General features: G+C 39.3%; 1 protein-coding gene across 2 annotated transcripts in view; it reads left to right on the top strand.

The window, feature by feature from the left end:
* The window catches only part of ITGA2 (integrin subunit alpha 2), a 112,896-nt gene that overhangs the window by 3,195 nt on the left and 83,115 nt on the right, over positions 1-26,586 (top strand). The window contains exon 2 of one of the 2 annotated variants that reach the window (XM_074385986.1): positions 11,197-11,319. The exons of the other annotated variant lie outside the window; for it this stretch is intronic. Within the exon in view, the coding sequence (XP_074242087.1) occupies positions 11,262-11,319 (58 nt within the window). The 5' untranslated portion in view covers positions 11,197-11,261. The remainder of the gene's footprint in view (positions 1-11,196; positions 11,320-26,586) is intronic. 2 annotated transcript variants of the gene reach the window in all.

The raw sequence follows: 26,586 nt of genomic DNA, 5'->3' as shown, positions 1-26,586 counted from the left end.
AAAAGCCAGGAATTTGTCCCCATGTTTTGAACCTCACAGCTACTCTCCAAGTTCTTTCGGTTCTCCTCATTCATGCAGCTCCTGCCACCCAGATAAGTCCCTCTTCTGTGTGTAGGTAACTTTTAAACAGGGCTTTCTTTTATTTCTTATCCCTCCAACCTATTCTCTACATTTTCACCAGTGATATCTTTCTAAGACACTTAGATGTATCCAATTACCACTTTGTTTCAAATGTTAGTGGCTCCTCAGCTCATGGAGGATAAAGTGCAAGTTTCTTGGCATATCATAAAAAGGTATACTCTACCTGTCTAATCTTTTCTTTACTTTACCCTTTCCCGGACACACACACACGCCGCATACGCGCCCACACATGTAAACACTCTAAAGCTGTCCATATACACCATTCTTTGTTATGACTGCATCTGATTATACCGTATTTAGTGTGAAAATATTTTCCAAATACTCCCTTTGCCTTCATTGTATTGTTGCTTTTGCCCCTTTTCAATCATCTTCTAGCATTATCCAAAGCTAGAAGAGACAATCCCAAGCAAAATTATAACGTAGAGAAGTTTTACTTTTGCAACAAAAAGTAACCTACGTTTGAGTAACCTACGTTTGCTGGGTCCCACTCTAAACCACCTCTCTGCTCTCATCCTCAGCCCCTTAATGGCCTTAGGCTGCTCCTCTGACAAAGTAATTTCTCTCCCCCATGGCTTAGCTATAACTGTCCAACTTCAACTAAGCCTTGCTCTCTTCATACTAGCTCCTCAGCCACTATTCGACTTATATTTATGGACTAGGGTTCAGGATTTAGTATTTACAATGACTCACATCTTTCTGATGTGCCGTCTGGTTTGGAAGTGGTTGCTTAAATAGCATCACTGCCTCCCCCACTTTCCTAAAATTAAAATTCCAGTGTTACCCATACCACCTTGTGGGACGACCACCGAGACAGGTAGATTTCAACACCAAGAGTCCGCAGCTGTGAGCAGCTGTGTCAGTTAAATGAATTCTTTCCAAAGTGGAGGATGACAGCTCCCTGTCTTCATGTGCTGACGGCCCTGGAGATATTATAAGGGAGAAGCTTGTTAATGTAAAGAGATGAACTTCTCATGATGGAATTTTAGATATCCAGCAAAATGAACACACATGTTTAGTCAGTGAGCATAAAGGTAAGAATTTCAGGAAGAATTAGGGAAATATTTGAGGCCAGAAGTGTCCAGGTATCACGTAAATTCTATCATTAAAGCCACAAGTTTTATTTATTTTTTACTTTTATTTATTTATTTGAGATGGAGTTTTGCTCTTGTTGCCCAGGCTGGAGTGCAATGGCGCGATCTCAGCTCACTGCAACCTCTGCCTCCAGAGTTCAAACAATTCTCCTGCCTCAGCCTCCTGAGTAGCAGGGATTACAGACATGTGCCACCATACCTGGCTAATTTTTTCTATTTTTAGTAGAGATGGGGTTTCACCATCTTGGCCAGGCTGGTCTCAAACTCTTGATCTCAGGTAATCTGCCCACATCAGCCTCCCAAAGTACTGGGATTATAGGCGTGAGCCATCGCGCCTGGCCTAAAGCCACAAGTTTTAGTCTTGACTGACTACCAACCCCGCTCAGCTTGGGATATTAGTAAAAGATTTAGCACAGCATAAGAGAGGAGAAACCATAGAAGATCGTCACTCTGCCTGGCAAGTAAAAGAAATGGAAAGTGGGTGGGGTTAATTTTTTTCCCGTTGTTACCAGCGATTTACCAGGAGAACACACAGAAGAATGGCTCTCTACAGGGGAGAATCCTGGTATTGCAAATCATGAGACAATAGACTCTGTATGACAGTGATTTCCATGCCCCTTTATGTGATCCATAGAGGCTTTATTGATTTGGCTACAGTGAATTTCCTAAGACTGATATTTGATCATATTCTTATAAGGTATCTACTTTATGTAAGGCTGTGTGTTAGGTTCAAGGTGGAATCAGGGAAAGCTTGAAACATGATCAAGAGAGATTGGAGTTTATTTGGAAACAAATCCAAAGATGGGGAAAAGAAATTATCTCAGCCCTGAAGCATACTTAACCAATTTCAGCCCAATGCCATCCCCCTTTCCAGCAGAAGTCCATTTATCGAGTTACCATCCTCCGCATAGCTAAAAATTGAGGTGAGGCTGAAGGGTGATGAGACTGGTCCTATGCATCTGGTGTGTGTCTGATTTAGCAGTGGTCACATAATGCAAGATTGGCCAATGAGATCTGCTGGGTGACTTACAGGAAAGGAATTTTCATTCCTAAGAGAGTATTTGTTAAAGAAAATACTGTCAGGTTTATATGTGACGTTTGGAGCAACTATAGCCATCTGGCAACTGTGATGTCAACTAGCTTAAGGATAAAGCCAGTATATTGTTAGCTTCGTGGAAAGAAGTGGACTTTGATGTTGTCTTTGAACTTCTGAATTATTGGAATTTAAGACTATAGTAGGTCTTGGTGTCTTTTAAAGTTTCATATAATTTAAAACTTGGTCATGTCATTTTCTATAACTTAGAGACTTGTAACATAAATTTCTATAGCATAATAGATGTCATTTGTTCACAACTGTTGAGTGGTACAGATAACATGTTGAATTCTGAGGTTGGAGTGATATCATTATGATGCATTGAAGTGTTGAGCCTCCTGAGACGTCTTTCTGCCATGAAGAACCTCAGAGATCCTGGAGTACAGTTTCTCCCTTTTAAAATGGATATAAGTGATACTAGAAAAGAAACATAACTAGCAATAGGACTCATCTCCTAGTTCCTGGGGCAGATGTTTAGGTTGTTGAATAGGATACTGCCGCAATGAAAGCAGATGGTCGTTATGCCCAGAATGTGGTATTTAAGTTGTTCCCAAAGAGTGAAAGCTGAGTTGCGACCACCAGACTTAGAAGGGCCTTGTGAATCGTGATACAGAGCAAGGGTTTTATCCTGAGGACAATGGAAAGGTCTTGAGGGACCTTGAGCAGGGGGCTGACATGATCAGATGAGGAGAGTATATTGGTTGGAGGCCAGGTGGAAGGCACCAAGATCATTTAGGGAACAATATGTTTGGGTTTTAGTTTTAGTTTAGGAGACCAGTTGTGAAATGATGGTAAAAACTCAGGTAGCGGCAGTAGGGAAAGCGAGTGGCGACTTTATTGGAAAGGCATTAAAGAAGAAGAATGAACAGGATTTGATGACTGATTTACTATGGAGGTGGAGAGAGCGGGAGAAGACAAGGCTGATGCTTAGGTTTCTGATATAGACAAGTCAGTTAATGTCGTGCCATTCTCTGAGATAAGCAGTGCTGAAGGAGAGCAAGTTGGAGGAAAAAGATGATCAGTTCAGGTCAACAGGTTGAGTTTGAGACCTCTGGATGTACACCTGGGTGTACATGTCTAGTTAACAAATAGCTATATGTCGTGGTGTTAGGAAGAGGCAGGAAAGTAAGATGGGATAGAGATTTAGGAGTTACTGGCACCTGGAGAATCATTGAAGACATGACATTAACAAGACGAGTCAGGCAAAGAAACTAGAAGATGGCTTTGGCCATGACTCAAGGAACTGCTTTAGAGGGTCAGGTGAGGAAGAGGAGATGTGAAGGGAGAGAATAGGAACAGCTGGAGCAGTAGAAAGACAACTGGAAGGAGTGAGGTAGTACAGACGTGTTTGGAGGAGGAGGAGGTGGTGAATAGGGTTGACTTTTTCGCAGAAGTCAAGCAAGTCTGTCAGTCTTAAAGGGCAGTCTCCATGGAGTGCAAAAAAGAGAAATCAGAACAGAGCGTAGTGAGAAGTAAATGGAAGATGAGGAAACTTAGAGAGTGTCAGAAAGTTTCGTATGGCGGTAAGAGGGAGCGGAGAATAGCAAGAGAGAGAAGATGGGAGCAGCTGCCTTTAAACAAACAAACATGGGAAAGGCTTGCATAAAAATTCCTATAAGGAGATTTTTTATTTCTGTTACTTACAGTGCTACATGGTATACTCATTATGTTTTAAATGTGGCAGAGACCCATTGCACAAAAAAAAAAAAAACTGAGGGAACGGGAGGAACTTTGATGACTATGCAAAGGATATTCTCAGAGACGAAGAAGAGGAAGAAAGTTAGATGTCCAGCACCAGTACCAGCTCTGGCAGAAAGGAGCCCCTGATTAAGGGCTAGGGGTGATCGTGGGAAGGTAGGCAAAGTAGGCTCTAGGCTCTGAAATAGAGAGGATATTAACTGATCAGAGAAAGGTGAAGTTGATCCAGGTATGCAAAGAAGGAAGAAAGCAGAGGTATGGAAAAAGGTATTTCCCATCCTCCAGTGCCGCTGCTTAGATTGATGAGCCCATTTTACACATTTTGGTTTCAAAGATACTTTTCACACTAATGTAGTTATGATTAATAAGCTGTTTTTAAGGCATGTAATATATAACATACCAATTCCAGTGGTAGAATTAGTATCAGTGCTTTAGTCAGATTTCCTAAAAAACAAACAAGTTCTTGTAGAAATATAGATTTATGTCTCTCCAATTAAGCTTTCAATTCCTTATTTCTATCTAGTTTAATAAAGATCCCCAAAATAATCTTTTTAGAAATAATTGTCTCATATATCACAGAGAAATAGTGTTGATTCTGAAAGATTTTGCTAGTAAAATGTGAAAGCTTTTTGTCCTGTAACTTAGTGTTGTTTTCAAAGCATTTTAAAACATTTTCATTGAATCATAAATTAGAAAAGAAGTTGATGTCTATTCTTAATTTTGTTAGTCATAATTAAAGTGCTTATATTCAAGTGTTTTATCTAGTCTATGCCTGCTAACTCTTGAACACGTAATTGACATTTTATGACCAGTATAAACTTGAACTGCATATTTGGCTAATGTTTTCAGCTCCAGAGACTGTTGGGACAGTTAATGATTTTCAAATATATTTTACTTCCTTTGAGAGACTTGTCTGTTCTGTTGCCCAAATAGGTAACAGAAACTTTGCAATTCTGTCAGCAAAGATTCCTGCATTATTATCTTGTTCTGAAAAGGTGACTGCAATCCTTCCATTTATTAGTTTAAAGTGTCTAGAGACAGTTTTTGCAACAGAAGCCACACATAACTCCCAATCACTGAAATGCTTTCTGTATAAAAATGAGGTTAATGTTTAAGCAGAGCAGTGGAAATAAAAGAGTGTTCAAAAAAAAAATGGAAATAAAAGAGTCACTGTATTGTCAACGTAAGAGATGACTTCATTGTGTTTTGAAAAGCATGAGCAAAGCTGTTGCACCGATGGACGCCTCAAACATTGGCAGTTGTCATTCTCCGGGATTCATTTGAAGGTGGCCTTTGTTTGTCTCTGTGCAGGCCTGATCTCATTTCCATGGATACCATGTAGAAATGCAGACTGAACACAAGCTGGCTTCGGGTCAGTGCAGTCAGACAACTCTATTCCAGATTGTTTACCAGTTGTCTTCGGGTCCTTTAACCAATAGCTTCTTGGATGCTTGTTAGAATAGAGACCCCAAACCATCCTGGATTTTGTAACCTCTTCTAAACCATACTGTGAATGTTGGTGCATAAAAATAGATATTTCAAAGTAATTGACTTAGTTTTCTCTGTATTTATCAACGTTGTTCTCTGGGTGGTGGAGGGGAGGAAAAACTTAGCCTTGGAAATTAGAGCAGTTTTATGTCATCTTTATTATTCTTTCAGGATGAAAATGTAATGAATAATCCTAATGAGAAAATCTAATGCCACATTGAAAAATGATTATAAGTTTATGTAAGAAATACCTTTATTATTATACAGTATTTAATTTTTGCCCCCCAAATAATCAACCTTTAATATATTAGTGTCATTTTATTGTTTTTTTGTGGGTTTTTTTTTTTTCCTGTGGTTCAAGCGAGCTATCACCTTAGCTCTTTTTAAAAGTGAAGTCCCAGACCAAGTGTGATGGCTCATGCCTGTAATCCCCACACTTTGGGAGGCCAAGGAAGCTCGCCTCAGCCTGGGAGGTTGAGGTCAGGAGTTTGCCAACATGGTGAAACTCTGTCTCTACTAAAAATACAAAAAAATTAGCCAGACAAGTACCTGTAATCCCAGCTACTCGAGAGGCTGAGGCAGGAGAATGGCTTGAACGTGGAAGGTGGAGTTTGCAGTGAGCTGAGATCACACCACTGCACTTCAGCCTGGGTGACAAAGCCAGACTCTGTCTCAAAAAAAAAAAAAAAAAAAAAAAAGGAAAGAAAGAAAGAAAGAAAAAAAAGCAAAGTCCCATAAGTTCCAGCCTTTGTCCATGTCATCTCTTTCTGGAATACGCTTTAGCCCCAACCTCCATTCTGTGCATTGCTTAAATCTTCATTTCACTGAGGTGCATGCACCCTGAGAAGGCTAGCAATCCTCTAATCCAACTTAGGTATCACTCTTCACTTGGACCCTTCCATAGCAGTGTCACGTTCTGTTTCAATAACCCGTTCAGAACTCAGCTATAGCTCCGACACACTGCACGCTGAGAAGACAGGTCCAGATCATCTTCACCTTTATCGAGGGTTCTTGGCACCATTTTATTCAATGACTGATGAATCTATGAGCCATGTATGACAGCTACTGTCACAGGATTAAAGACATACTTTCTGAATGAAGGCTAAGCTGAAAAATTTCTGCTGCTTTCCAATTAGTATATGCAAAAATCATTCTGTTTGTAAGTCTATCTAAATTTGCTAAAATATTCCTTTAGTTGACAAATTTCTTTTCACTTCTTTGACAGAATTTGTTTGCTTTTAAAATGTTTTTCCTTTTTCATGACATGTCTAACTAGGATAGCTCTGTTGACAAGTAACAAGATTAATGAAAGTATTAGGACAGTACAGATAACATTTTTCCCTCAGATCCTTTTCTGTTCTTATAAATCAGCACCTTAATTCATCTTCAGCTTGGCTGTCTCTTCCGCTGAATACATCCTTTAAAATCACCTTCCGTCCTATTTATCCTTGTATTCCCAGAGCCTAACACATAGTAAGCCCTCGGAAAAGTATTTAAAAAGAAAGAAAGAAAAAAATTCAGGTACAGTAAATTTTAAAACTTTTGTTTATTGTAAAATGTAACATACATGTAGACAAATGCATTAAAAATAAATTTTTTTTTTTTTTTTTTTTTTTTTTTGGGGACGGAGTTTCACTCTTGGTACCCAGGCTGGAGTGCAATGGTGCGATCTCGGCTCACCGCAACCTCCGCCTCCTGGGTTCAGGCAATTCTCCTGCCTCGGCCTCCTGAACAGCTGGATTACAGGCACGCACCACCATGCCCAGCTAATTTTTTTTTTTTTTGTATTTTTAGTAGAGACGGGGTTTCACCATATTGACCAGGATGGTCTCGATCTCTTGACCTTGTGATCCACCCGCCTCGGCCTCCCAAAGTGCTGGGATTACAGGTGTGAGCCACCACGCCCAGCCCTAACTGTACAACTTTTTAAGGCTTGGGTTTCATTTTACTCTACTTAGAATTAGTAATTTTGCTTGGTGCTATTTCACGGATGCTGGCAGAAGACATGAAACTTCTGGGTCAGAGACAAAAGTCTTTATTACTCATTGCACGGCAAGCAACTTGATCAGCATATTTGTGTTGGTACCCTTTTCCTGCCTCTGTTGACGCAGAGGGGCAACACAGAGGGCCCACATAGATGCCTAAACAAGCAGTAGTTTGCGTTACAGAAAAAGGAACACAGAGCTTGGTGAATCTGCTGTTTTGTAGCAAGTCAGAAAGTCTGTTCTTTGTCCCACAGGAAGATGTTACCTCATTCTTCAAAGCTGTTCACTGCAAAAACAACCCTGGAAATACCATGGTAAAGAGTCACCAGGGTCTTGCATTTCAGGCATACTCAGCAGATATATAGGTGTGTGAGATATCCATGAAGCATGTCTTACAGCTTAACACATTATTTTTTAAAATGTTGTGTAACCACAACTCAGGTCGCAAAAATAAATAAAAATCAAATATTTCAAGGATCCCAGAAGTCCTCTACATGTTCTTTCCCAATCACAGATCCTTGTGATTTCCTTGCTTTCATTTATACTCCTACTAGTTAAATACACAGCTACATTTAAGGGTTTAATTTTGCTAGATTTTAAGTATACACACAAATACAGTTATGCAATACGTATTATTTTATTTTTGACTTTTTTAACATTGTGTTTGTCAGATTAATCTATATGTTGCACATAGATGTAGTTCTTTTGTTTTCACCACTGCATAGTAAACAGTGTAGTATTTTTAATCACACAGTTCTCCTTCGTCACTAGATTGCTAAGAGATATTTTAAAGTTATAATTGAGTATTAACTTTTATAAATATTTTTCTGCATCTAGTGATGATCGCATAAATTTTTCTTCTTTAATCTATTAATGTGGAAAACGATATTGATTGATACTCAAATATGATGACAACCTGATGTTTTTGGTATAAACCCAGGTTGATCAACATGTTCTTTTTATAGATTGCTGGATTTTGCCTAGAAATTTTGTATTCATGTTCATGAGTGTGATTACTCTATAATTTTTTGTTTCTTACCCTCTCTACTATATTGTCCCTCCATATGTCTGCCTACATTTCATTCTGGTTAGTTTCTTTTATCCTATATTACTATTCACTAATTTTTGTTTCAACTGTGTCTATTCTGGAGTTAAAACATTTATTGAGTTCTTAATGTTGGTTATTATATTTTTCAGTTTATGAGTTTCTATTTGGTTCTTTTCTAAATTTCTTTGCTACAATGTTTAAGTTGAGCTAGTTCCCGTCACAACTTTTATAAAGTTAGTGCTCGTTCTCATTTATATTGCCTTAATTCCTCTGGTGCCTGCTTATCTTAGCTAGACATTATATTAGAAAAAATTATTTGACAAAAGAGTTTGAGGCTTGGGATGATATTTTTCTACAGAAAGCGTTAAGTGTTTTGTAGATGAAGTCCAGCTCTGATCCCCAGGCTGAGTGCAGCGATGCAGTCTTGGCTCACTACAACCTCTGACTCTTGGATTCAAGCAATTCTCCTGCCTCAGCCTCCTGAGTAGCTGGGAATATAGGCATGAACCATCAGGCCTGGCTAATTTTTGTGTTTTAGTAGAGACAAGCTTTCATCATGTTGGCCAGGGTGGTCTTGAACTCCAGACCCCAAGTGATCCACGTACCTTAGCCTCCCAAAGTGCTGTGATTATAGGTGTGAGCCACTGCGCCTGGCAAGAAAGTATTTTCATTTGCTTCTATTGAGACAACACCCTAGAAGCTTTTCAGTGGCAGTATGATGACCAGTGAGGTTTATCTGAGGCGTGATTTTTGCTAATTGAAGCAATACCCTGGAGGTACTAGAATTCCCCATCAATTTCATACACTTTGATATTTTTTAAGTTACCCAGACAATCCATTCAAGGACTGCTTTATTGATGGTTCACATGTCATCTAAGGAGCAGTGGTTTTGAGCATAAACTCTATTCCTGGGATGCTTTATCAAATACCCAACTTTTGACAGTCTTGGATTTCACTTTTCACATCCTTTTTAGGATTGGCGAATCCCTTTCCTCACTGTCCTCTAGCAAGATGAAAAGTGATTCAACTCCCCAGCAGTTTGGGAAGCCAAGGCAGGAGGATTGCTTGAGGCCAGGAATTTGAACCCAGACTGACCAAGATAGTGAGACTCTGTTTCTACAAAAGAAAAATTTTAAAAATTAGCCAGGAATGGTAATGCATGCCTGTAGTCCTGGCTACACCAGAGGCTGAGGCAAGCGGATCATTTGAGCCTGAGAGGTCAAGGCTGCAGTAAGCCTGGGTGACACAGCAAGGCCCTTTCTTAAAACAAACAAACAAACAAACAAACAAAAAACAATTTAACTGCCTGCCTGAGTCATTTCTCTGAACTTCTTTCTTCACCTCATCTTCTTAGCAATTTGATGGTTTAGAAGACATCTTAAGTATCTTTTTTTATATTTCTTCCAGATTTTTCAGTGATCTTCAGTGGGAGAGTTGGTTAAAATAACCAAGTCCTTTATTGCCAGAGGAGAGAATCTAGAGTAGTGTTTTAGAGCCCACTTTAATAAATATATTGATTTTTAATTTTCCAAATTCCCCTCATACTATTTATTGGTGAGGCATTTTCACTGATAGAAAAGTAGATTTTTTTCAAAATTGACTAAAACAATATTTATTATTGGTTGCTATTCTAAAAATTTAATTTTATAATAGAAAATATTTTTAGCTAATAAATTCAACTCACTTTTTAATATATATCTGTATATTTGCTTGTATTATTTACTCCCTTTTCTTTAAATGTGAAGTAAATGTGTCCAGTGAAATACTAAACTTGATTAATAATTTTATTTTATAGATTTTTTCCACAAAGCTGAATATTTAAATATCTTTGTAAATATCTTTGCAGAAAAATGACACATACTAAAATATTCAACAGAAAAAAATTTGTTTATTTCCTTTGACATTTACATGTGATTACATGAATATAATCTTTACATAGATGCTATTTATGTGCAGATAAATACTGCACCTTTTTCACTTAATATATTTTGTACATACGCTTCCATGTGAGTTTTATATTTATAACTTTAATGCATCCTGCCATGCAATGGTTAACTATTGTCCCATTGTTGGATATTTAGGTTGTTTCCTGTTGGGATATTTTGCCCCCCATTGTAAATAATGTGACTATAAACATCATTGTGCAAGAAGTTTTTTCTTTTCTTTTTACTTCTGGATCATTTCCAGAAGGGGCATTACTGTATCGAAGAGTGGGTGTATTTTTTAGCTCCTGTTGCAGGTGGAACCGTGTAGCCATCTGTAATGGGGAGTTTACCAATTTCACCAACATTAAATTTTCATTTACTCCTTGAAGTTTGATGGATATAAAGCGATGTTCCATATTTTTTTCCATTCTTTTTATTCATGAGGGTGCATTTTTTCAAGTTACAATTTAAAAATGCCTATCTTCTGACAAAATATTTTTAGATTAGGGTAATCCAGAATTTTGACTTAGAAGAAACCTCAAGATATCTTCTAGTTCAGCGTCCTGCTTTATTCTTATGATAAACAGCTTTGAAGTGATTAAACCCCAGGACTCTAACCTGGACAGAACACTCCAGCCAGTATACTGTCCATCATTTTAAGCTACCCATTGGGTCTCCCTCTCAAAATCTCTTTGACGAACTGCCCTTTGTCTTTTATTCCCCACAGGGGCTGATTACAAACCATTTTGACTTGAGGAATGGCAATCTTCTAGTTAAGATTTTCACACTTCCATGGGTCAGAACCCTTTAAGGGAGAGGGAAGACATTCTGTTTGCCAGAGCACTTGACTGTGAGTAACTGAATGCATAGATTGTTCTGGTTATCCCTTGACATGTAACCAGTCACCCCAAAATTTAGTGACATAAAACCACAACCTCGTGTATTATCTCTCCTGGTGTCTTGGGTCGGGGCTTTGAGAATGGCCTGGCTGGGCAGTCTCACTCGAAGTGTCTCACATACTGTCAGAGGGAGGCAGCTCTCTCTCTTCCTGTGATATCCTCAAGCCTCTCCACATGGCACCCTCTGAGTAAGCTAACTTCTTGCATGGTGAGTAGGGCACCAAAGGAAACCATCCCAAAAGAAACTGGCAGAATGGATGGACTTTCCTGACCTTGACTCAGAAATCACACAATTGCATCTATTCATCAAAGCAATCACAAAGTCTCACCTAGATTCAGGTGGAGGAGACTTAGATTCCACCACTGGATGGGACGTGTCAACAAATTCCTGGACACATTTTTAAACAAAGCAGTAACATAATGGTGCTCACAAGACCATTCATTGTTTATTTATTTTTATTTTTATTTCTATTATCTGAAGACAGGGTCTCATAATGTTTGCCTGAGCTGGTCTTGAACTCCTTGGCTCAAGCGATCTGTCCTCCTCAGCCTCCCAAAGTGCAGGGATTACAAGCTTTTGAGAGACCAAGCAAGGCCCCATTTGTTGCTTAGACCAGTGTTTGGACATAGACATTACTGACAATTGGGGCCAGATAATTTTTTGTTTTTGAAGTAGCAGGGTAGGGTGGGGGTGTCTGGTCCATGTATTGTAGGTTACTGATCAGCAGCCCTGGCTTCGACCCACTAGATGTTAATCGCAATATACTACTCCAGCTGCCCCAGAGTGACAACCCAAAATATTCCCAGACATTACTAAATGTCATCTGAGGGATAAAATTGCATCCAGTTGAGCACTGCTGCGCAAAACAAACATGTATTAAGCACATTTCATGTTCATGGCAACATAAAGAGAATTCCTACTCTGAAAAGTAAGTTAAATGCCATCATTTTTCTGGGTGACTTTAGGTAAGTCACAGGCCAACATTGCCCTACCTTGTTGGGTCAAGGGGAGGATCAAAGGGGATTGTAAATGAAAAAATATTTCGTAGATTGTAAAAGCATATGTAACACTAAAAAAAAAAGATCAGTACACTTGGTATGCATCCATTTTTATCATCATTTGTTTATTTAGGGGACCTTCTTAAGGGACTTTTATGGAGTGCCTGTCATATACCCACAGAGCGTCAGACCTGGGAACTGGAGGATTGAGACAGCCAGCCCCCTTCCAGAAGCTCTTCTTTCCATTTCTAATATCCCCTATACAGGAGAATAGTAGCACCTAGATCCTTAGTGAATGTAAAGTTTGACACTTACAGCAAGGACTTTTTAAGAAAATTGCATCTTTCTTTTTTAATAAAAGCAAGAGGAAATGTTATGCCACTACCTTCCAGAAGCAGTTGCAAGGGTCCTTTTGTACTTTTGGCTTTTCCTCTAACATTTTAAGGGCTGAGCCATAAGCCAAATATTATACAGCTTAAAACTTTACACAGTGTGTGGTTAGTTCCAAGAGCTTACAACTTCTAAGTTTAGTTGCTTTGTGTTTTGAGGGGGAGGGGGCCTTCCAGTTGCGTTACTATCCTTTCAACATGAAGACAATGCTTTTGCAAAATGAGATTTCCTGTGGTGATGTATGTGTTCAAAAGATCCAATGTGACCTATGACCATTTCCCGTTGCCATACACACTCTGAGTAATGATTAGAAATACTTTAGAGTTTGGAGTCTATTTGCTTAGGTTCAGAGTCAGGGTCTGAGTAACCCCGCTTCCTGTTTGTGTGACTTCCTGGAGGGTCCTTGGACAGATAATGTTTTCTTGGCTTTTGTGGTGTGCTTCTCATGTGCCTCAGCAAAAAGCAGCAACATGTCATCCTCCTACCATTAGACAGCAATTTTCAGAAGCTTAAATAGAAATTTTCTCAGGATACCCTTTTTATGTTAGAGATGAAAGTGGGGGGTGGGCACAGTGGCTCACGCCTATAATCCTAGCAATTTGGGAGGCTGAGGCAAGCGGATCACTTGAGGTCAAACGTTTGAGACCAGCCTGGCCAATGTGGTGAAACCTCGTCTATACTAAAAATACAAAAATTAGCCGGGCATGGTGGCGGGCACCTGTAATGCCAGCTATCTTCCTAGCTAAGGCGGGCACCTGTAATGCCAGCGATTCTCCTGACTGAGGCAGGAGAATCGCTTGAACCTGGGAGGTGGAGGTTGTAGTGAGCCAAGATCACACCATTGCACTCCAGCCTGGGTGACAGAGCGAGACTCTGTCTAAAAAAAAAAAAAAGAGGAGAGATGAAAGTGTGACAATAAATTGGTATGCCTTATAAAATTTCTCAAGAAGTGTGCCCCCTCAGTAATGCATAATGATTCTAATCGTAAAAACAAAAGCAGTCTAAGTATTTACTATTTGTTAGACACTGGGTCTAGAGTTTTATATGCATTGTCTGACCACAATGAGGTAAACGTACACATCATATCTATTTTGCAGATGGGAAAGCAATGGCTTATACAAAATCAGGAACTTGCTCAAGGTCACAGAACTATTCAAACCCCAGAGGCCAAGCTCTTAGGCACTATGATCTACCATTGGCTTTGCTCAGTAAATAGACCTTTCAGTTTCAAAAATGCTGTACATCACAAACTAACACAGAAGCAGAAAACCAAACACCACATGTTCTCACTCGTAAGTGGGAGCTGAACAATGAGAACACATGGACACGGAGGAAAACATCACACACTGGGGCCTGTTGGGGGTAGGGGGAAGGGAGAGCCTCAGGATAAATAGCTAATGCATGCAGGGCCTAATACCTAGCTGATGGATTGATATGTGCAGCAAACCACCATGACACACATTTACCTAGGTAACAAACCTGTACATTCTGCACATGTGTCCCAGAGCTTAAAGTAAAATTAGAAAAGTTACAGTTGTGAAATTAAAAAAAAAAAAAGCTTTACATCTATTAATAGTATTTGCATACTCTGGCATGCCATCACTCCATAATATAGTCAGTCTTTTTTTTAGGGTTCTTCTAGAGCTAGATTTTTGAAAAAAGTTAAATGTTCTGTCAAATTCTAAATAGAAAATACAGTGTGTTTGTTTGCATGAACATATGTATGTATATATATGCATATATTTCAAAAATTAATCTATCTTTTAATTCATTGATGTATATACCTGCTCAGTAGCCTGCATTCCAGCATTTTCCTTTGAATCAGTCTAGAACTCTGAGGATTTATGAGTTACTTAACCTGGTCTTTATTAATCTCCTATTATATGCGTCACTCATTGTTAGGTGGAAAGGTGAAGCAATCAGTGTTTATTTAGTAATTGTTATTGAACCACGACCATGTGCAAGGCATTATTCTAAGTACTGGGGAATATATGAGTGAACAAAACAGACAGAGCCCCTCTCTGCCAGAGTCAAAGGCAGATTTATTGTAAAACAAGTGAAGCTGAGGTTTCAGGGGCCCTCCCTGTGCACTGCCCTTCCTGTGTTTTCACAGTGCCAGATATTTTCATTCAACATGCAAGAAGTTAAAGTCACCATCTCTTTTGTATCCCAACACAACATATTTCAACAACAAGAACATCAAAAACAAATTCATTAATCGACTTCATCGATTCAGAGGTTCTGTATTAAGCACTGTAAAACAAAGCATGAGGTTTGTTTTACAAACCTCCTATGTTTGAAATGCTGTAGCTCTTATGCAAACTTAGAAAACAGCCCTAAATATGTGCATGACATTACAAATACGGAGATGTGAAAGTGAAAGGAGCTTCTCCTAACTACAAATAATAATTTTAAAAATTCAATGTAGCATGCTAGAAGAAAAAAATGAATTCTATTCTTCTCTTTAGAGAATATGACTTAATAAAACTGCTGCCACGTGAAGAGGTGATCAAAAGCTCTAGAGCCCCAAACTAGGAAAAATTGTGTTACGTAAGTGTGACAGGCAATCAGTTAGATTTCCAGGAAGTACGCTACAATAAAAGCTGCAAATGGTATCAAAGGAATCGGAAGAAAGGTGGGTACAGGCTGGAATGGTTAGAAAAGATCCCAAACAAAGGTTTGTAGAGAAGTGGTCTGTGAACAGGGATATAATCAAAGAAATACTAACTTCAATTATGTCTGTTTTTTCCATACATTGCCTGAAGATATGTGAGACGTATCCTGCTAATGAGCAAGTGAGATGACAAGCACTGACTTGTACAAAATACGCTATTTTGAGAGAGAGAAAGAAGGAGAGAGAGAAAGAAAGAGAAAATTTATCCTTTCACATAGAAGAGATTTAGGAAGAAGTGGAGAAGTAGAAGGTGAATTCATGACGTGGTATTTCTGGTAACTCTTGGGCCAACACTCTTTCTTCTGCATTTCACTGTCTTCCTCTCAGCCACTTGGAGATGGTAAGTCTACCAGAGAGCGGCTTACCCTCCAGCAACCTTAGGAAAAAGGGAGAATCTGTTGAGTTGTTAGGAAGCACTAAGTCATAATAAATGGACATGAGGGGCAATTGCAATGGGCTTTTGGAGATGTTCCTGGCCTGAAGGTTACATTTTTGGGGTGTGAAAGGGCTTCCGAACGACCTAAGCACATGCTGCAGTACTCCAGGACTTGAAGCAGTTACAAAACAGAAGGAAACAGCTTTGGATCGTTTTCACACAAATCATACACCTTCAATGATACAACTGGAGTTAGTGTATATCTGTCCTTATATTTATATCTGTGCGTGTATGTATGGACAGAATAGTAAACCTAAAATAGTAAATTGCAAGTTTCGGATGTAATCTACTTTCTCCTTGTATTAGTCAGCTCGGGCTCCCATAACGAAATGTCACGGACTAGGTGGTCTTCTTCTCGGAAGGACACCGGTCATACTGGATTAGGGCTTCACTCTTAGGACCTCATTTGACCTTAATCACTTCATTAAAGGCTCTCTCTCTAAATGCAATTGCATTGGGGGTTAGGGCTTCATATAGGAATTTTTTATTTCTGGCTATGGAAGTGATGCTCACGTATTTCTTTGATACGAACACAAAGTAAGTGTCAAACATATGATATATGTATACACTGTAAAAAACAAACAGCTGCAAATCATGAAGCAGGACATTATTGTCAGATGTCAGCTAGAGTCTGTCTCTCTGCCTCTTAAAATTGAGATAAGATTTATTCAAAAGCCTATTCCATGTTTATAAGAAAATGCAATGTCCTCTCAAGATTTCTCTGAACTCCCAGGAGAGGCACATTTTCATTATCATCTGGGCCCTTACTTCCTGACTGCAGAGTGTTTATTCTCCACTCTGCCAGGTCTGGTATTTGTTTGACCCTAGGTGCAGTCAATACATTAGCCTGATACTGCTGTCTTATGGATGCTGCCAGATGCCATGACAGTCATGAGTCAGAGAGGGACTTTATTACTCACAGCACAGCAGGCAGCATGAGCACGAGCATGCTTCTGTCGGTTCCTCTTTCTCCACTCTAGTCTCACGGTGTTACATGAAGGGGCCTAGACGGACACCTGCACACAGTGGAGTGTGCCTACAGGAAAGAAACAATGAGATTAGTGGACCTGCCGTTTTATAGCAAGCAGTCAGCAAGCTTGCTCTTTGACCTGGGGGAAGAGATTATCTCACCCCTCAGTGTTATTCACTATAAACATAACACTAAGAAATGGCCCAGGTAAATAGTAGTCGGAGTCTTGCATTCTTGATATACCCATTGTATTGAGTTGAATGGTGGTCTCCCCAAAATACGTCTCTATTCTAATCCCCAAAAACCTGAGTGGTACCTTATTTGGAAAGAGGGTTTCTGTAGATTGCCTTGAGAAAACGGATGGTAACAGCATGAAGGCTCAAGCTACTTGTGGTGAGGGCTCAGAAGGAAATGAGGAACATGCTGTGGGAAACTGCAGGAGATGTCCTCATTATACAGTGGCAGAAAATTTGGCCTAATTGGGTCTTAGAGTTGTGCAGAAAGCACACAGTTTTTACATAAGGAACTTGGATACTTAGCTGAACAAATTTTCAAGAAAAGTGTTCAAGCTGTAGACGGCTTTTTCCCTGCTAGATATAGTAAATTGTTAGAGGAAAGAGATAACTTGAAGGATTAGCACTTGATGATCTGGCAAATTCTCAGCCTATCAGATTGTTTTACATATATATATATGTAAAACATAACACTCAGTGTGTGTGTGTATATATATGTGTATATATGTGTATATATATGTGTATATGTGTATATATGTGTGTATATATATATATATATATATATATATATGCTGAATGTTGTGGGCTGAATGTTTGTGTCACTCCAAAATGCATGTGTCAAAATACAATGCCCAGCGTGATGGCATTTGGAGGTCACGTTTTTGCAAAGTAATCAGGCCACATGGATATGTGGATAGAGCTCTCTTCCTGCCTTGTGAGAATGCAACGAGAAGTCAGCAGCCTGAAACTTGGCAGAAGGCTGTCACCAGAACTTGACCATGCTGCACAATGTTCTTAGCTTTCCATCTCCAGAACTGTTAAGAAATAAATTTCTGTTGTTTTCAAGCCACCCAATCGATGGTACTTCGTTGTAACAGGCAGAACTCAGACACTCAATTAGGAGATCATTGTCAGGAAAGGAAGCTCTGAAAGCAAAGGGTATGGCTAGACATTCTTCTGTGGAACAGATTAGGTATGTGGTTGCTGGATCCTCTCAACCATCTCAGCAGCAATCAGGAACAGAGATGAGGTTATCCAGGAAAGGTTTCCTGTGGAGAGCTCTTTTGTTCAGTGGCATGAATCCTGCATTACCTACAGAAGAAGCCTACAAGTTTTTTCAAGAATGTTATCTCAGCGGAAACATTGCCATCTTTGACTAAAGGTGATAAAGAGGCAAAGGCAGGGGGAGCTGTTGAGGGCCCAGAGGCCTATGATGTTGCCATGGGCTGGGAGAACAGAGGCCCAAGCAACAGAGGATTATCTTCAGGCCTTGAAATCTAATGGAAAATTTCCTGCTAGATATCAAATTTGTTTAAGATTGGTGATCCTTTTACTTATTCCAATTGCTGCCTTTTGAAATGGGAATGTCTATTAGATGCCTTCCCCACCATTATTTTTTGGAAGTAAATAACTTGTTTTCTAGGTTCACGGGCCTACAGATGGAGAGGGATTTTGCCCGAGGACAGATCATGCCTGGCATCTCACTCACACCAAATTTGGATGATGAGATTTGGGACTTTTCAGCTGACAATATTTAGATGAGATTTGGAGCGCAGAGTTAATCGTGTCATGGGTTGAGCCATTTGGAAATGTTGAGACACCTTAATGAATGTGTTTTGCATGTGGCGTGAATGTGAATTTTGGGAGGCCAGGGGAACAGAGTGTAGTGGCTCCCAAAAAGATATGTCCATGTCCTAATCACTGGAACCAGTGATTGGAAAAGGGGTTTTACAGAGGTAATTGCTAAGGATCTTGAGATGAGAACATCCTGGATTATCTGGTTGAGACCTAAATCCAGTGACAAATGTTTTTGTAAGAGTGAAGCAGAGGGAGATTTGTTACACTTAAACGGGAGGAGGTGATGTGACCACGGAGTTAGAGGCAGGAGTGATTCCGACACATGTTAAGGCATGCTCATGGTCCCAAGAAGCTAGAAGAAGCAAGAAATGGATTTTCCTCTGGAGCCTCCAGAGGGTGCATAGCCCTGCCAACGCCTTGATTTTGAACTTCTGATCTCCAGAACTCTGAGAGAATAAACTTCTGCTCTTTTAAACCACTATGTTTGCAGTAATTTGTTACAGCAGCCAGAGGAAACTAATGCATCCATTAAAATGTGTAAAGGGGCAAGAGACCCATAGAGGACTGTCTTTCCCAGCAGACTAGTCCTGTAGTTCCTTTATTTCACCTAAAAGGTTGAATTTTCTTCCTTAGCTTTCCCACAGAATCATTCATACAAAGCCTCTGTGTGTGGAGCGAGCTTTCGCCAAGGTGTGGTGAGATTGGGAGGCAAGCCAATGATAGCAATACAAACAGACTCGACTACCGTGGTAGGCATTCCCGTTCCTGCAAGTTTCCAACACCGCTATGATGCTGGTCATCCTTTCTTTCCCTCTTGTCGTTGTTCCTTCCTCCCTCAAAGTCCTGGTCAGTTTCCTCCTTAGTGGCCCTGCCTCTTTATTACTGATGCCCTAAAAGTTTTATCTGCACCTCAGATAAAAAATCCTTTATCAAGGATTTTTCTACACAAAGATAGTTTCTTCTAATCGATTGCATCAGAGTAATAGTATTTAAAAAGAATTTTGGGAGATTCAATGTAGTGATGGTGAATATGTGAGGAAGGAGGGAGTGAGGGTACCAGTAATAAGGGAGGAAGGTCGGATGGGACCAGGAAAACCGGCAATCAGAAAGATTTTGGAATTAGAAACAGTCAGAGCTAGAGATGCAAGGTCTTCAAGGCTGAGAATATGGTCTTACGCATCCAGACATCAAAGTTACGAAGTGAAAGAATTTGCCCACTTCAAATTTAAGTAATGAGTGTAAGTAATGCAAATTTGTCATCATTGATTTTAGCAAAATCTGTGTAAATTAAGTACAAGAAATTGTTATGGTTATTAAAAAAACTCCTTGGGAGCAGTAGGGGGTTATTTATATGTAAAATATCATTACGGTCTTAAGAAGTTGAATATAGCCTGGCCTTCATTCTGTACCCCACACTAGAGTGCAGATTCCCTCAGGATGAGGACTGCATTTTGAGTTTCAATGATGACTAACAGTTTCTCCGAGGTGGGAAAATATTCTCCTACTGTACATTCTTGCTGAGAATTTGTAATGTTTGTGGATGCATTTGAATTTATTTGGATAAAAAAGGATGAGTTTGTTCCTAATGCACATGAGATAGATTTGGTTTTCTGTTCATGGCACCAGATAACAACATTATATCCAAATGATGGCATGGATTGACTGGAAAGTTCTAAATAACATTACAGAAACTCATTTCTATTTTTATTTTTGGAGAAGGAAGAAATGATCCTGTCTTAGGCATCAGGATTTGTTGCTTTCTATTATTGTTATTTTTAAACAATAAACTTGGATTCGAGTGTGAAGTCATGCTGCCTTCATTGAAGTTAGTAACATATACCTAAGGGTCTTATCGGATAATATAGCTTTTTTTTTTTTAACTTTTATTTCAGGTTCGGGGGTACATTTGCAGGTTTGTTATATAGGCAAACTACACAACGCGGGGATTTGGTGTACAGATAATTTTATCACCCTGGTAATAAGCATAGCACCTGACAGGCAGTTTATCAGTGCTCAGCCTCCTCCCACCCTCCACCCTCAAGTAGGCCCCAGTGTCTAAAGTTCCCTTCTGTGCGTCCATGTGTACTCAATATTTATCTCCCACTTACAAGTGAGAAAATGTGGTACTTGGTTTTCTGTTCCTGCAGCAGTTTGCTTAGGATAATGGCCTCCAGCTCCATCCATGTTGCTGAGCAGAACATGATCTCATTCTTTTTTTATTGCTACATGGTGTGTGTGTGTGTGTGTGTGTGTGTGTGTGTGTGTGTGTGTGTGTGTAATATTTTCTTTATCCACTCTACCATTGATGGGCATTTAGGTTGACTCCATGTCTTTGCTATTGTGAATAGCACTGCAATGAACATAGGCATGCATGTGCCTTTATAATGAAACAATTTATAGTCCTTTGGGTATATAGCTAATAATGGGATTGCTGGGTCAAATGGTAGTTCTGTTTCAAGTTCTTTGAGAAATCCACAATGGAAGAACTAATTTATATTCCCACCAGCAGTGTATAAGTGATCCCTTTTCTCTACAACCTCACCAGCCTCTGTTATTTTTTTTACTTTTTATTAAAGCCATGCTGACTGGTGTGAGATGGTATCTCATTGTGGCTTTGACTTGTATTTCTCTAAAGATCAATGGAGGGGAGCATTTATTCATATACTTGTTGGCCACATGTATGTCTTCTTTCCTTTGCCCACTTTTTAATGGGGTTGTTTAGTTTTTGGCTTGTAAATTTGTGTAAGTTCCATACAGATTCTGGATGTTAAACCTTTTTCAGAGGCATAGTTTTCTAATATTCTCTCCCACTCTGTAGGTTGTCTGTTTACTCTGTTGCTAATTTCTTTTGCTGTACAGAAACTTTTTAGTTTAATTAGATCCCACTTGTCAATTTTTGTTTTGCTGTAACTGCTTTTGGCAACTTTATCATGAAATCCTTGTCAGCTCCGATGTCCAGAATGGTATTTCCTGGATTATCTGCCAGGGTTTTATAATTTTAGGTTTTGCATTTAAATCCTTAAATGTATCTTGAGTTGATTTTTGTGTATAATGTAAGGAAAGGGTCCAGTGTCAATCTTCTGCATATGACTACCTAGTTATCCCAGGACCAGTTAGTAAATGGGAAGTCCCTTACCTATTTCTTTTCTTTTCTTTTTCTTTTTTTTTTTTTTTTTTTGTCAACTTTGACGAAGATGAGATGCTTATAGTGTACAACTTTATTTCTGGGCTCTCTATTCTGTGCCACTCATCTATGTGTCCACTTTTGTACCAGTACCATGTTTTTTTCATTACTGTAGCCTTGTGGTATAGTTTAAAGTTGGATAATGTGATGCCTTTAACTTTGTTCTTTTTGCTGAGATTATTTTTGCTATTCAGGCTCTTTTTGATTCCATATGAATTTTAAAATATAGTTTTTTTCTAATTCTGTGAAGAATGTCATTAATAGTTTGATAGGAATAGCACTGAATATATAAATTGGATTGGGAAATATGGCCATTTTAACTATACTGATTCTTCTTAACCGCAAACATGAAATGTTTTTCCATTTGTTTGTATTGTCCAGGATTTCTTTCAGAAGTGTTTTATAAGACTCTGTAGAGATCTTTCACCTCCCTGGTTATCTGTGCTCCTAGGTATTTTATTCTTTTTGTGGCTTTTGTGAATGGAATTATTTTCTTGTTTTGGCCTCAGTTTGGACGTTATTGGTGTATAGGAATGCTACTGATTTTTGTATGTCAATCTTTTATTCTGAACCTTTGCTGAAGTTGCTTATGAAATCTAGGAGGTTTTGAGCAGAGATTATGGCATTTTCTAGGTATAGAATCACATCATCTGCACAGAAATAGTTTGACTTCCTCTCTTTCTCTTTGGATGCCTTTCATTTCTTTCTCTTGTGTGATTGCTTTTATGGTAAAAAGAAGTGATGAGTTAGCATCTTTGTCTTGTTCTGGTTCTCAGAGGGAATCCTTTCTGCCTTTTCTCATTCAGTATGATGTTGGCTCTGGGTTTATTATAGATGGTTCTTATTACTTTGAGGTATGTTTCTTCAATGCCTAATTTGTTAAGGGTATTTAACATGAAAGGACGTTACATTTTATTGAAAAGTTTTCCTGCATCTCTTCAGATGTTCATGTGGGTTTTGTTTTTAGTTTTGTTTATGCGATGAATCACATTTGTTGATTGGCATATGTTACACTAACCTTGCATCCCGGGACAAAACCTACTTGATCATGGTGGATTAGCTTTTTGATGTGCTACTGGATTTGGCTTGCTGGTACATTATTGAGGATTTTTGCATCTATGTTCATCAGGGATGTGGACTTGAAGTTTTCATTTTTATCATGTCTCTGCCAGGATTTGGTATCCAAATAATGCTGCATTCATAGAATGAGTTAGAAAGAAGTCCCTCCTCCTCAATTTTTTGGAATAGTTTCAGTAGAAATGGTACCAGCACTTCTTTATACATCTGGTAAAATTCAGCTATGAATCCATCCTATCCTTGGCTTTTTCTGGTTGGTAAGCCTTTTATTACTCATTCAATTTCAGAATTCACCATTGGACTATTCATGGTTTCCATTTCTTTTTGGTTCAATATTAAGAGGTTGTATATTTCCAGGAATTTATCTATTTCTTCTAGGTTTTCTAGTTTGTGTGAATAGAGGTGTTCATAATAGACTATAAGGGTTTTTAGTGTTTCTGTGAGGTTGCTGATTATATCCCCTTTGTCATTTCTGATTATGTTTATTTTAATTTCCTCTCTTTTTCTTTATTAATCTAGCTAGCAGTCTATCTTGTTTATTCTTCAAAAAAAAATAATAGAACTCCTGAATTTGTTGATCTTTTGTATGGGTTTTTGTATCTCAATTTCATTCAGTTACACTCTGATTTTGGTTATATCTTTCCTTCTGCTAACTTTGGAGTTGGTTTGCTCTTGCTTTTCTAGCTCCCATAGTTGTGATGTTAGGTTGTTAATTTGAGATCTTTCTAAATTTTTCATGTGAGTGTTTAGCACTATCAACTCTCCTCTTAACATTGCTTTAGCTGTGTCCCAGAGATTCTTCTGGTACATTTTATCTTTGCTTTCATTAGTTTCAAATAATTTCTTGACTTCTGCCTTAATTTCATTGTTTATCCAAAAGTCATTCAGGAGCAGGATGTTTAATTTAGACGTAATTATTTGGTTTTGAGCAATCTTCTCAGTACTGATTTCTATTTTTATTGTGCTGTGGTCTAAGAGTGTGGTTGGTATGATTTTGGTTTTTGTTTTTGTTTCTAATTTACTGAGAATTGTTTTATGGCTGATTGTGTGGTCAGTCTTAGAGCATGTGCCATGTGCAGATGAGAAGAATGTGTATTCTGTTGTTTTGGGGTAGAAAGTTCTTAGCTGTCTATTAGGTCCATTTGGTCAAGTGTCAAATTCAGGTTCTGAAGATCTTTTTAGTTTTCTGTCTCAGTGATCTGTCTAATACTGTCAGTGGGGTGTTGAAGTCTCCCATTATTACTGTGTGGCTATCTAAGTCTCCTTTTCGGTCTCTAAGGACTTGTTTTATGAATCTGGGTGCTCCTATGTTGGGTGCATATGTATTAGGGTAGTTAGGTCTTCTTGTTGAATTGAACCCTTTATATGATGTAATGCCCTTATTTGTTCTTTCTGATTATTGTTGGTTTAAAGTCTGTTTTATCTGAAATTAGAATAGCAACCTCTGCTTTTTTCTCTTCTCTGTTTGCTTGGTAGATTTTTCTCTAACCCTACTTTGAGCCTGTGGGTGTCATCACATGTGAGATGGTTCTCTTGAAGATAGCGTACAGCTGGGCCTTGCTTCTTTCTCAAACTTGTCACTCTGTGCCTTTTAATTGGGGCATTCAGTCCATTTACACTCAAGGTTAACATTGAATTGTGCAGATTTGATCCTATCATCACATTAGCTGACTATCATACAGACTTGATTATATAGTTGCTTTATAGTATCAATGGTCTATGTAGTTAAGTGTGTTTTTGTGGTAGCTACTAACAGTCTTTCCTTTCTATATCTAGCACTCCCTGAAGGACTTCCTGAAAGGGAGAGGTCTGGTGGTAACTAATTCCCTCAGCATTTGCCTTATCTGAAAAGGCTCTTATTTCTCCTTCACTTATGAAGCTTAGTTGGCTGGAAATGAAGTTCTTGGTTGGAATGTCATTTGCTTAAGAGTGCTGAATATAGGCCCCAAATCTCTTCTGGCTTGTAGTGTTTCTGCTAGTAAGGTTCGTTTTTAGCCTGATGGGGTTCCCTTTATAGGTGACCGAGCCCTTCTTTCTGGATACCTTTAACATTTGCTCTTTCTTTTCAACTTTGGAGAATCCAATAACTTTGTGTCTTGGGGATGATCGTTTTGTCTGGTATCTTGCAGGGGTTCTCTGCATTTCCTGAATTTAGATGTTGGCCCCTGAAATGAGGTTGGAGAAATGTTCTTGGATGAAATCCTCAAATATGTATTCCAAGTTGCTTTCTTTCTTTCCCTTTCTTTCAGGGACACCAATAAATCACAGATTTGGTCCCTTTACATAATCCCGTATTTCTTGGAGGTTTTGTTCATTCTTTTTTATTCTTTTAAAAAATTTTTATCTGAGTTAATTTGGAGAACTGGTCTTTGAGCTCTGAAATTTTTTCATCCTCCTGGTCTATTCTGCGGTTAATGCTTATGATTGTATTATGAAATCCTTGAAGTGACTTTTTCAGCTCTATCAGATGAATTTCTTTCTTTCTTAATATAGTCACTTTGTCTCTCAGCTCCTGTATTATTTCACTGTATTCCTGAAATTCCTTGGATTAGGTTTGACTTTCTCCTGAACCTTAATGTTCTTCATTCCTATTCATATTCTGAGTTCTAGTTCTGCCATTTCAGCCACTTCGGCCTGGTTAAGAACCTTTTCTGGGGCGCTAGTGGTGTTGTTTGGAAGTAAGAAGACATTCTGGCTTTATGAGTTGTCAGGTTCATTGCCTGTTTATCATCTGCGTGGGCTGATATTCCTTCAGTCTTTGAAATTGCTACTTTTTAGATGTGTTTTTTTTTTTCTTTTATCTTCTTTGATGCCCTTGGAGGGTTTGACTGCAGTGTAAGGTGGGTTCAGTTGAGTGGCATTGTCTCTGTGATTAGAGAGGACCAAGGCTCAGCCCTGCCCTCCTGGGCTGCATACTCTAACTCTGAGAAACTGGTACTGGGCCCCTGGGTTTTTTCTCTGGTCCCTCAAGTGTAGGAATCTGCTCACTGGAGGGGCCAAAGTGTTCACAGTCTATTGTCCACAACACTCTGATGGATAGTGCTAGCCAAAGCTCCTCGTTGGGGTGGTGGCAGCAGGATCCATGCTCACTTTTGTGTGACAGCAGCTGTGGCAGCAGGGCCCAGTGCACGTGCATCAGCTGGGCTAGGGCCGCCGAAGGAGCAAGGCAGCAGCATTCCTACATGAGCTCCTGCTGGTGGTGCGTGGTAGCAGCACTGCAGGGGTAGCATTCCAACGAGGATGAGGTTGCCAGTATTTCTGTGTGCATTCATGCCAGCATAGCAGGGTGTCCACACATCAGCCAGGGATATGGTAGGGTGAGCATGCACTGGCAGGGCAGGGGAGACAAGGTTTTCTGGCATGTGTAGGCCAGCAAAGTAGTGTTGGGGGATGTGGAGGGGTGTGGACGTGCTGGCAAAGTGGTGGGAAGATGCTGCAGTTGGGAAGGCTGCCATCGGGGGACACTGCAGGTAAACTATTGTGCATTGGCAGGGGCTGTTCTCCTGGAGCCCTCTGATGGCCAGGCATGGTCTGCCAGTGCAGGAGCTTTGAAGAGGTGCCCTAGGAAGGACTCTGGTTGGGCATCTGAAGCTACTCTGGAAGCCACCGTGGTCAGGCTGGAGTTCCAGAGAGGCCAGCAGACAGGAGATGTTCAGATTGGACTGGCCCCATCCCAC

This window comes from Saimiri boliviensis, chromosome 1 (genome assembly GCF_048565385.1).
Source record: "Saimiri boliviensis isolate mSaiBol1 chromosome 1, mSaiBol1.pri, whole genome shotgun sequence".
NCBI classification, from domain to species: domain Eukaryota; kingdom Metazoa; phylum Chordata; class Mammalia; order Primates; family Cebidae; genus Saimiri; species Saimiri boliviensis.
This window is presented reverse-complemented; position numbering and strand designations above follow the sequence as displayed.